Source organism: Genypterus blacodes, unplaced genomic scaffold (assembly GCF_046128005.1).
Source record: "Genypterus blacodes isolate CSIRO-AG114 ecotype Tasmania unplaced genomic scaffold, CSIRO-AGI_Gbla_v1 ptg000076l_1, whole genome shotgun sequence".
Classification (NCBI taxonomy): domain Eukaryota; kingdom Metazoa; phylum Chordata; class Actinopteri; order Ophidiiformes; family Ophidiidae; genus Genypterus; species Genypterus blacodes.
This window is the reverse complement of record NW_027466885.1, coordinates 940,637-953,140: the sequence shown is the minus strand read 5'-3', so window position 1 is coordinate 953,140 and position 12,504 is coordinate 940,637. Positions and strand designations below refer to the sequence as shown.

The following is a 12,504-nucleotide window of genomic DNA, read 5'->3' as shown; positions in this document are numbered from 1 at the left end:
ATGTGTAATTTAAAAACAGCAACGATCAGGATGAAATCATGCAAACATGTATTTGAACAGCGCCTGTAGTGCAGCAACAGTGTCCGACCTGCTACGAGTGCGTCAAAGAAAGAGAACACAACAAACAGTTGTGTCTCGACCATTACAGAGCTGCTGACCATTACGTTTACGGCAGAAAGAAAGATGTTTTGTAAAATTAACAAAGACAATCCATCTGTCGAAGACCGTAATAACAATCAGGTTGTCTTTTTCCCACTGAAACAGGTCTGACTTTAGCGGTGGGGCTAAAAACAGGACAGAGTATAAATAAATCAATGAATGTTGGATCTATAATGACAGACAAAGTACACCAAATTTTACCTGAAAGATGGATAAAGTGGAGACAAAAGCTGTAAAGTCATAAACGGGTTGAGGCGCTTCTAACGGTCTCCGGTGCAGCGGACCGCTAGGCGGAGGGAGAGACGCAGCCCAGGTATAACGGTACACCACATAGGGCTTGAATACTGCGCTCATTGCTACTTTACAACACTTTCTGCTGTTAACAACCGGACTTCCAGGCTGTCAAAGTTTTCATCGAAATTGCCGGTACCCCGAACAGCTTCACCACTCTCCACTCAGACGGAAAGATCAGCGTAAGGAGTAGTTTTACTCACCGTTGTTCCTCCTCGGGTTCGCCTGCTTTCTGCGCTTACACCTGGGGCCATCCGCCATGATCCTTTCGTTGTGTCTAAATGCTGCCGGAGAGTCACCTCCTCTCTCACCCCCTCTACCCCTCCTCCTCCCTCCCTCTCCTTCACCTCCCCTTCTCCGCACCTGGTTTTACGACACTAAAGCTTTACGACATCACCTTCCCGCAACTCCTCGGCCCACGCTGCCAGGACAACAGCAAAAGTACTGAGAGTGGGAACCATGACTCTATCATCGCCACCTGTTCACAAATGTGCTGTATATTATGTTACTGTAATAAATAACAGGTGACATTGGGCAGGGCTTACTGTTGTTATTATTGTTATTAATGTTATTATTATTATTATTATTACTATTATTATTACTATTATTATTATTATTATTATTATTATTATTATATTACTGTTATTGTTGTTATTGTTATTGTTATTATTGTTATTATTGTTGTTATTGTTGTTGTTATTATGATGATGATGATGATGACTACTGCTACTAATAATCATCATCATCATCATCATCATCATAATCGTTTATCCGGGTGCAATGCTGAATGTACCTGTTCATTTTGTCAGAAAAATATAATAATACTAATTGATAATACCATAAAATATTATATAAAAAACCTGCACACCTATATCATGTAATTGTCATCGTAAGCATCATCATAATAATAACCTGAATAATTTCTACCTGTCAGTAGAAACTGTGACCTTTTTACGTATATAAGTGTGTGTGTGTGTGTGTGTGTGTGTGTGTGTGTGTGTGTGTGTGTGTGTGTGTGTGTGTTTGTGTGTGAGTGTGTGTGTGTGTGTGTGTGTGTGTGTGTGTGTGTGTGTGTGTGTGTGCGCGCATGTATACACAGAGGAAGAGGTCATGAGACTGTCATCACCGATTCAATCCTCCACCTAAAGAAAGACCCTGCTGTTCTCTTGAGGAGAGTTTACCGCCTCAGTGAGGACGCAGGCATGCCAGCACAATCAGCAAGTTCAGACTGTGTCCAATCAGATCCCACCTTACACACACACACACACACACACACACACACACACACACACACACACACTGCTTATTACACTGGCCCTGTATTAAGCAGGGAAAAAGCTACCATCACATGTTTTGAGGGAAATTCTTCTGGAAATATGTAGAGACAGGAAAGATGAAGTTTACAAACATTTCAGAATGAAATGATGCTTGTGGTCCCATGGTATGCAATTAGAGGTCACAGGAGCAGCAGTTGCTGCGAGTCATGTGGCTATTCTTGATGCAGATGACTATAAGGTTTCTGGTGGCTGGACCTTTGGTATGTGAGATGTCATCATTCAGTCTATTGTGGCAGCAGGACTGCATAACCCACTTTTCTCCATGTTGGTTGTCCTACAGCTTAAACTCACCTTTTTTTTCAGAGGGACAATGGCATCTTTAAGGTGATCTATAGCATTACATTACATTACGATCATTTGGCAGACGCTTTTATCCAAAGCGACTTACATTACATTATATTACCACCCTTCGCAGAGGGGGGAGCAATTGAGGGTTCGGTGCCTTGCACAGGGGCACCTCGGCAGGGACTCGAATCGGCAACCCTCCGGTTCTTAAGCGGAAGCTCTACCCACTCGACTACTGCCTCCCTAGCACAAGCTCTTTTTCATATTTTGTCCTACTTCAAATAACTAAGGTACCTGCAGTTTATAGTTGGATACCACTTCCAAGGTTACAAAACATAACCAGCTAAGCTATGTTTGAAATATTATATAAGTTTTAGTATAAGTATATAGTATACTATATGAAGTATTTCATACAGTAACTTTTGCCGCTAGCCTTGAACAGTGTACTGGTTGAAATGTACTAAAAGGTAATTCCTTAAAATGAAAGTGAGACAAAGATACACTGATGTGTATATGTACAGTATTTACTTTCTCTTTACCTGTCAATGTGGTGCTGAAGCTGAACACAGCAATCGAAGGGCAAAGAAGGTCATTGGTACAGATCAAGCTGGGCCCAACCTTTGTTGTGTGGGAATGTACTATAGGTTGATTGATTCTGTGTTAATTTCCTGTTTTATTTTGTAATTGTCTCCTGTTATGTTTTCTGTTACTTAACTTCCTGCTTGTCTGTCTTGATTATTGGTTTATTGGCTTCACCTGTTCATGTTTCCCTCACTTCCTGTCACATATCGCTTGTCTTCCAATCACGTGTCTCTTCTCCCAGCCCCCACACTCCTGATCCTAATTCCCTCGTTTGTCCAGATATATATACTATATCTATTTAGTTTTATGTCCAACGTCATGGTGCACCATCACGTTTCATGGTCACGTCGCCAGGTCCCTCGTGGGCCAGTGGGTTTATTTCCTGTGTGGATTACCTGTTTTTTTATTCCTCATGTGAAGGTCTTGAACTGATGCTCCTTTTCCTTTGTGAGTTTATTCCTGTTTTCTGCCATGTATTTTTGTTCTTTTTTTGATTATTATTTGCTTGGTCAATTTTAAGTTCTTTTAAACTTCTTGCAGTTTGATTTAGTATTGTTTAGCGTTCTTAGTGTTCTTAGTTTTACCACTTTTTTTGGTGGACCATTGGCTTTATTAAAGGACAGCTCTCTTTAGTTCATGTGTGTTTGTTCTGTGTTTGAGTCCTCACCCCTGCTCTCCTACTGATTCCTGACATAGGTGTGAATGGGGAGTAGGACCAAGTAGTCTGTGTCTTAGACCTGCAATAGACATGTGAGCTATCCAGGGTGAATCTTTCTTGTCACTCAATGACAGTTATCTATAGAGAAAGTACGTAAACAATATACTTGCCACATTTCAACCATTATATTTCAGTGGGTAACATTTCACTTTTAAAAATGCAGAATGGGGCAGCACAGGGGCTTGGTGGTTCGGACTTTAGCCTCATAGTGAGAAGGTCCAGTGTATAGAGACTGGCTCAAAGCACATCACTGTCTTCTCTCTCTCTCTCTCTCTCTCCCCCCTCCCCTCAACTGGTCAAGGCAGATGGGCGCCCACCTAGAGCCCGGTTCTGCCTGAGGTTTCCTTCCCATGAAAGGGGAGTTTTTCCTTGTTGCTGTTGCCAAGTGCTTGCTCATGGGGGAATGTTGGGCTTCTTTAAATGCTCTGTGTGTAAAGAGCCTCGAGATTAACTTTGTTGTGATTTGGTACTATATAAATAAAGTTGAATTGAACTTTTACTTTTTACCTTTCAGCAATGACATCTATTTTTTAAATGAACCATCTTTTCTTCTGAAATATCTTCTCTTCCTCCCTTTTCTTTCAGCCTGACCAATTAGTCCATATCACGGTACTGTTGAAATGTTAAACATGGCTTTTACCACAATACCTTTCAGATATTTACTGACACAAGATGACAAGCTCTCTATTACAGTGATAGACAGTCAGCTCTGTATTCTGGTCTATATGACAGTGTATACATAGCCAGGTCTCTGTCTTTAATAATTCAGTAGCAGTAGAGCAGTCCTGAGCTCAGCTCTGGCTGCCCAGACAAAGAGTAATAGCTTTAGCATAAACAACACCTCCAAACTTGCTTACCCTGTCCCACCACCTGAGATGAGCATGGTGAGGAGGGAGGCGAAGGTTGAGGAGAAGAGGATGTTATGACCCCCCCCCCCCACCCCCCTTCTTCCCTGACAAAGAATACCCCAGAAACAGTCTGCATCAGCAAAGATCAAGGATGAGATGCTCAACTAACTGCTGTCATAGCAGTGTTCCTTGCACAAAGTGCCTGGAAAAATAGGATGTCTGTTATCCAATTGGAAAGTCCAATCTTTCCCATTTTCCTTAGCATTGTCATTTTTCAAAGTCTGTTGAAAACAAGGAATAATTATACAGCCTCTACTAATACAAAAGACACATAGCTGCTCATAATAAGATACATGCAAGCTTCAAGATGACCCCTTGAAGAATTTGTAAGACAGAAGGTCAATTGCAACATATTGATCTAATTTCAGAAAAATTACCACTTCACACTCAAATTAATACTTCTGTTAATAAAGGCTCAGACAGTGTTTGATCACAGGGGTCCTTAGAATTCCCCAAATAGCACATGTAGGTGCTATTCACCTGAAAAATGATATCAGCAATAAAGTATATACTGTAAGATATTGTCTTAACTAAAGTGGGCCATGAAATGAAATGAAATCAAAGGCTGACTCTTGCTCTTCTTGTAGGGAGATGAAATTGAAGAGAGGCGGGCGAGCAAGGGAATAGGGATAAGCAGCCATCCTCCACTACATTAAGGGATCATGCTGCACCCTGAAAATGAGTATTGATCCTCTTAGGTCTAGGATCGTTTAGGAGATTAATGTGAGTAGTGGTTGAGCTCCGCGGCGCTCCATGCAGGGGATGCAGGGAACTATGGGGATGAGCTCAGTGGGACGGCAAGCCAAGACTGAGTACTCTGAAGGGAGAGGGGCCGATGTGGGGTTGCACTTAAAGAGGTAGGCTACTGTTCTGTCTCTTGATGGTGTGCCATCTGGACTGGCGGCTTAGGGCATCACCTGGATCAAGAGGTTGGGAGTTGAGAGCGGAGTGAGGCAAAAATAGGAAAGGGCAGAGGCTGTAAAACAAAAATAACTTAGATAGAGGCAACTAAAAGAGTTGAGTGTTTCAGAGAGAAGCAGGATAGAGGGAACAAAGGAACAAGAGGAAATGAGCGTAAAAGAGAAGAACCGAAAGTACAGAATGAGGAGGATAGGAAGGGTGCACCCTGCCCTGCTCCAGATAGAGAGGAGATGCAGGAGGTAGCAGGAGTGAGAGAGATTGTGAGACACAGCTATGACCAAATGGCTTAATCTGTCCCAAGAGACAGCAGCTAAATGCCTCCTTCTTTTTCCTATCCACATACTGCCAACCCCCACAACACTGTTTGGAATCATATTCGTTCCTTCCATTTATATGACTTAATCGCAAATAATCATAGTATTGAGTGCATGTAAACGTAGTGAGTGCTTGGAGGAAAAGTCCTTTTTTCATTTATACTTTCTCCTCCTTCACTTCACTTCGCTTCTGTCAAATAAATAATAAATGCATTTTATTGCAGTCAAATCGTGTTTGTGTGTTTTTCAGGTCTCTCTGCTGAGGTGGAGTCGGCCTTTGGGACATTTCTAAGAAAAATATTGGCTGAAGTAGTGAATGCTGCTTTCACATGCGTTCAACCCAGCAATACACTGTTGTCAGGACTAGATTTTAATCTCACAGTTTTTTTTTCTGGACAGGAAGAGGCGGACAGAGCTGTCAGAGGTAGCCGCACCCCAAATATCTCAGTTTGGGGTCAAAGGTGAGCTGGGCAGTATTGAGTATTTTAAGCTCTTCTTTTTAATTTGGCACTGTAACTGACAATGCACTGTCGAATATTTTACAGCTTAACAATAAACTGTTAATACAATGCTTTGCACTCCCAAATGATGGTGTAAATCATCTTCCATCTTAACTCAGTTTGTATTTTAAACAGAAAAGAGCTGCAAAGGATCTGGATGAAAATTATTTATTACTTATTACATTATTTACAACTGCAGACATGATGATGGATTATTCCAGTGGAAGAACCCTGTATTAATGATAGTTATAACTGCAGACCTGATGGCTTATCATTTAGTGAGGAATCAATTATCCTTTATTACTACCATTTGGCTTAGTTTGCAAACACTGTGTAAATGTTTGAGTCATTAATAATGGGTATTTCATAATAAGACATCAGGTCAATAATCCATCATGTTAATACATTTTCATCAAATGGATTCTGGTTTGGATGCTCTGTGGCCTTTTTCCAGGAGGGAAGTGGTTGAACTGTCCATTAGAGATGCTTCCTGATGAATGAATGTGCTAAAGAGGCTACACAGAGGCTGAGGGCTACCCAGAAGTTATTATTCATGGATTATGTGTGATCTGTAATTAATGACATTATTAATGGTATATTAACCTCTAATAAAGCTAATCAATGAAATATATAAACCATTTGTAAAGTATGTTTTATTAGAAAGTTAAAATGTGTATTATACTGTTAGAACTACTCTATAAACATACTTGCAGGATGTGCAATAGCTACACTTTCCATTTCATTTCCGTTCTCCCTTCCATTTATGAGACAGACTTTGCACAACGCTGTTGATAGTTAGAAAGGACAGGTGCTCTGCATTGTTTTCTTGAAGCTGCTTCTTAAACTTAAACAAAACCCCCAACTCTCATGATTCCACAGGGGTTGGTGGTCACAGGCCTGAGAGCCCCTGACCTGTGGGTGATCGTAATGATGCCTGTCTACACGGCAGGCCAAGACATATACTTGTTTTGGCAAGCCAGACACACACAGCCTCAGACAGGCTTGCCCCTCTTGTGACTGTTTCAGGAGACAGCAATCCTGTGGAAACCACAGAGTATAAATTTGTACTGTATTTATTGGAGAGCTTGTTGCATTTTACTGTTCATTTGTCGCTGTGGCTGGAACAATGTCTCTGCTTTGAGAAAACATCAAACTCACTCCAGTTGGTTTCTTGTCTCACAGTTGAAAATACTGTGTGGTGAATATAATACCAATGAAATGTACTAATGTACTGTAGTGATGAAATGATGTTATTCATCTGCACAGTTTTTCTGATTCTTGGTGGCTTCTTCAATATCTGGTGGCAGTTGAAGAGTTAATTTGCTAAATCAGATGATTTTTTTCTGTGCATTCCTAGTGACACCAAACAAGCATTGACATTGACACTGACAATGGGATATTGAAAAAAATCTGTGGGGTGCACAAACAAAATATGACATTTAAAACAAATTGTTTAAATGTTTTTTGCAAATGAACTCTTCAGTTGCAGCATTCCACCTCCTCTCTTAAAAGGCAGAGCCTGAAAAGAGACCTTCACACCAGAGGAAGCAGTTTAAAGTGTGCCTATTAAATATGTAGCAGCATTTATGACAGTAATGGACAGGAGTGCATTAATTAATAAGCGGAGATTTATGAATGAAATCCAGTTATTGCAGTACTTTGTAGTAATCTTAATTTTTGGATGATTTTATTGTGTATTACCCCATTTGTTTTTCAGCTCATAACTCTCACACTAAAGGGTGCATGTCATTTCCCCCCATTTTCATTTTCATTCTTCATTCAGGTTCCAGACTTGTTTAAGATAATAAAAAAATAGACAGATAGAAACCTGGAGACTGCAGTTACCTACACGGAACTGCAATTGAAAAAAAAAACGGACAAAAAAAAACAATTGTTCTTTTTGTCAATGTAGAGTTGTTGTTTGTATTAGGCCTTTTCTACTCCTCTTTATCTCACATTTACTCACATGTGTATGACTTGATTGATGCATGATTTATGGCCTGTAATTCATATTACATATGAGTGTTACAGTTACAAGGACAAGGACATTAAATTAACATAGGGATTATCCGATGCGTGTTCAAGTAAATGGTGGTGAGGTTCTAGAGTTCAATGTGTGGGTGTTATATGTTTGTGTGTCTGTGTGTGTGTGTGTGTGTGTGTGTGCATGCTTCCATCTGTGATAGGCTAATATTGTTTTTACTGAACTAAAATACCCACACTTTCCTACACACTCATTCGTACATATTTCTTTGCAGATAAAAAGTGGTAGTGCTCTACAATTGATCATACTAAATACTAGCCAATTACTATGCTGTCCTTTAACTCAACCTCTCCATATAAAGCCTGGTTGTTAAACAGATTGTCTCCGGTAACAATTTTCATCAAGGGAGGATTGCCATGGGCTTAAGAGTAGCGTCTTAATGTAATTTCACAGCTCAGTGTCCGTGTGGCCACTTTAGGTTTCAACCAAAGCTACCCAAACCTTTGCAATTTTTAATTATCCTGCTGTTGTAGGCTCCCTTCAAGATGACTGTGTCTCTACATCACGGTTTGGAAGAGAGGATTCTCATGCTTTCAGATCAGATCAAGAAAAAGACTGCAAGAAGGAAAGAAACTGAAGGACGGAAAGGAAGTGTGGAAGGAAGGGTAGAAAGACAGAGGGGAAAAAAGAAAAGAACATCAAATTTAAAATAAACTGTTCCAGAGAGTCAAAAATCTTCACATGTACAGTTCTTACGTGAATGTTTCTACTTTCCACCAGTGGTAGACAGAAAAAACTAAATCTTATAGGAAAGTTGTGTGTAGTTTGCAGATTATCATGCGCTCTCTCTCCCTCTCTCTCTTTCTCTCTCTCTCTCTCTCTCTCTCTCTCTCTCTCTCTCTCTCTCTCTCTCTCTCTCTCTCTCTCTCCCTCCCTCTCAGCCCCCCCCTCTCCATCTCTCTCCCTGCTGTGTGCTTTAACACATGTGCCATGATGTTATGAGCGAATGTGCTTACGAGTCTATAGTTACAATAAAAGAAAAGAGTCCAGGTATAATCTGGCTTCATATGACAGTAACAAAATCTAGAATATTGGATAACACAGTAAATGAACCTACTGGGTCAAATAAAAGTAAAATCAGACCCAACCTTCACATTATGAGTCATGAAGAAGAGATGCTCATGCTTATTCAATGTGCCCACTGAGGTGTGCAGCCTCTTCATTTAATATTTCCATATGGTTGCATATGAGTGTGTATTAGACATCACTGTAATAAGAAAGTAATGTATTCCACGCCGATGGCAAAAAGTTAAGCATGAAACATCGCTCATAGAACTGGGAGGTTTCAACTTGACAGTGGACACAAACATAATTAAGCCAATGAAATGTGAACATCTCATCTCAAAGCATTTCCTCTCCAAACATCAAAACACCTCAGTGTCTTTTATTTACGGAGGGAACTAGCAACTCTAACACATAGTACCTTACTTATAACATCCAATATAGTAAAGAATAGAGCATAAGGGTAAGAGTGGGTGGTTATTTCTTCCTTATCATAATCGTAACTGCGTGTTTTGTTATATTATGGTGTCAGTCTTAATGCATTGTAGGCAGATCTGACTTTAACTCATACTGATCGGTAATTCATGACATGTCATCCATGAGTCGCCTGAAGACAGATATGATTTGCAGTTATGTAGGTACGTGTCAGGGGATAAGATAAATTATTTCATGGTTTCAGGTTTTCTAGTGTGGTCACTGTAAGAGGAGCTCTGCCAAAGTTCTCCATTTCTGTGAGGATGAGTAGCTTTCCAAAGAATGCCCCACCTACTGAGATTTGACCACAATGCAAGGACAAGTCAGATAGCGAGAACCATTTTTAATGCAAGGTATTATTTCAAGTCACAACATTGGATATCATTATCCCAACAATTGGAATAATGAATTAGGGAAATTTGAGATTTCTAATGAAATCTCATAGATAGGTGAATTGCATTTCTCAATTCAATTCAGATTTACATTGATAGGGCCAAATAAATCACAACAAATTGTATATTGAGGCACTTCACATACAGTATTTAAAGAAGCCACACATTCCCCCATGAGCAAGCACTTGGCATCGGCAGCGGCAAGGAAAAACTCCCCTCTAACAGGAAAAAACCTCCAGGCTCTAGAGAGAGAGAGAGAGAGAGAGAGAGAGAGAGAGAGAGAGAGAGAGGAACAGCAACAATGATAATAGCAATGTAAATGATAATAATAAGAGTAGATGTATACGTCTCTCTCTTCAGAAGCAGAAATACAAAATAAATAAGCACAAGAAACAATAAACACACAAGAAACAATTAACACAATTACACCATATACACAATAAACACAGTATGTTGTTAGCCGAAAGATAAATGGTCTGAATAGTTTTGAATTGATCTTGTATTTCTGTAATATGTGTTGTACATGGTTTGCAAACTGTAACCGTGTGAGCCTGTTGTTCTGCTTTAATAAGATGTTACTGTAGTGTAGAGGAATTAATCCTGTGTCCTTACTGAACTAGAAATGAGGTGTCGAGGTGTTGAAGTATGGCAGGGCAACCACTTTTTTTCTTTTTATCTATACCTTCATTTGCAAGCTTCATTTTCCCATAATACCATGCAAAGATGTTTATATATAAGGTTTATACAAAAGTATCAACCCAGCCTTCTGAAAATGACTTGAACGATCAGACTTGTCTCAAATTCAGTATACTGACTCCCTGTATACCTTTAAAGAGGGGAATTAACCTGCCACAGCTTGAAACGCTTTAACGATTACTGGTCGATACTGTCATTATCTTAAAGCAATTCTTAATTCTATTTGGCCCTGAGCTAAAGATCCTAGTATTGATCTCAAAGCAGGGATGCCACAACTACTTGTTTCTATAAATATGACCTGAATGGATTGTTAAAAAAAACAATCTCCACTTGGACTATACTATCAGGGGGCAGACATTGGAATCATACAACATTTACTAAAGGCATAGTATTTAATTGCAAATGGTTTGACATACATGTGCTTCAGGAAGAAGTACCTGAGATTTGCATCAAGTTTCAGTCACAAGATACCAAACACTGGTGCTGGTACTGCAATATTTCATTAAGGCTGAAAGAAACAGCCAGCTTTCTTCATATCCTGTTTTGGTTGATGAAAGATTGTGATATTACTTCCCTATCGCAACATGAAAAAGAACCTTTGAGCAAATCAGTTGTCAGTTGTAACACCTGTACTGGAGTTCCTGACTACATACCTTCATTCTGAAAAATTCTGTAAAAAGCGTAATTTTGTTTATATGTGTGTAAAGGCGCACACACACACACACATACACACACACACACACACACACACACATATATATACATATATATATATAACAACATGGTGCATTATTTGTATAGATATATATATTATTGTATAGCTTTTTATGTTTATTATATAATGGAATGTATGCTTCACCATCAATTTCTAAAAAGACCCATGAGATATTCATAATGCTGTGTGAATGCATCCAAATGTACTGTAAAGTACTTTGACAACTTAGAACCACTAGGACCGCTTAAAACACGGATGAATAATCAACAAATAATTTAAAAGTCCAAAACCTATATTTGTTTTTCATAATAAGTGCTTTTACTTTTTACCCCTTTTACTTTTGCTATTTATAATGTACAGTACTCCTGCTGTAATGTGGTTATTATTTTATATTCATTGTTGCTGTTTATTATTTCTTCCTCAAGCAAGTCTGTCAGTGAAGAAGGCAGCATTTTATGTAAATCCTTTCTGTGGATGTGCAAACCTCTTACAGTCTGAGGCAATCTGAGGCTAAATGGGTTTTGGGCTAAAGTTTTGTCCATGTTTGGGAAGATGTGAAAGTCTGAATAGGCCAAATCAGGTGAGTAAGGTGGATAATGTACTAGACTGGAGACTGCCAAGTACACAATCACTGCACTTTCATCCAGTTTGTGTATGTTGTACCTCTGAAAATTTTATTTTCCTACCTCAAACTGATCTGAAATACTGCTCCTTAGCGTGTAGCTGGTTCAAAAAAAAAAAAACACGTTATCCATATTCTTCCCTGTGTTCACTGGCTGCCTATGAGCTTTGGGATGTACTTTAATTTGTATTATTAGTATTATGAAGCATATACAACCTTTGCGTTGTGTGACCGGTTCAGAGCTCATCCCTTGTGTGTGCTCCTGCTACAGTGAGTGTAATAGTGCTGTGATTAAGTCTTAAAATGAACACTGATCCATTTGTTTATGATATTCCCGTGGACCGACCTGCAGCTGTTCTTGTGAGCTTTGCCTTCATAGACGCTCATTGGTTGGTTTACCAAGCAGAACCAAGTAGGTCCAGGAATATGCCGAGCCGTACCATTTGTGTTTGACTTTGGGGAGACGGGAAAATGATGACAACATTATTTAAATTATTCGCCCGAGTGAAACACACATTGTCAAAGAGGAAATAAACTATTTCAC

General features: G+C 39.5%; 1 protein-coding gene across 1 annotated transcript in view; it reads right to left on the bottom strand.

Moving 5' to 3' along the window:
- zeb1b (zinc finger E-box binding homeobox 1b) overlaps positions 1 to 764 on the bottom strand; it is a 44,621-nt gene extending 43,857 nt beyond the window's left edge. Inside the window, exon 1 of the mRNA XM_076158113.1 lies at positions 654 to 764. Within this exon, the coding sequence (XP_076014228.1) occupies positions 654 to 711 (58 nt within the window). The 5' untranslated portion in view covers positions 712 to 764. The remainder of the gene's footprint in view (positions 1 to 653) is intronic.
- Between the last annotated feature and the right edge of the window lie 11,740 nt (positions 765 to 12,504).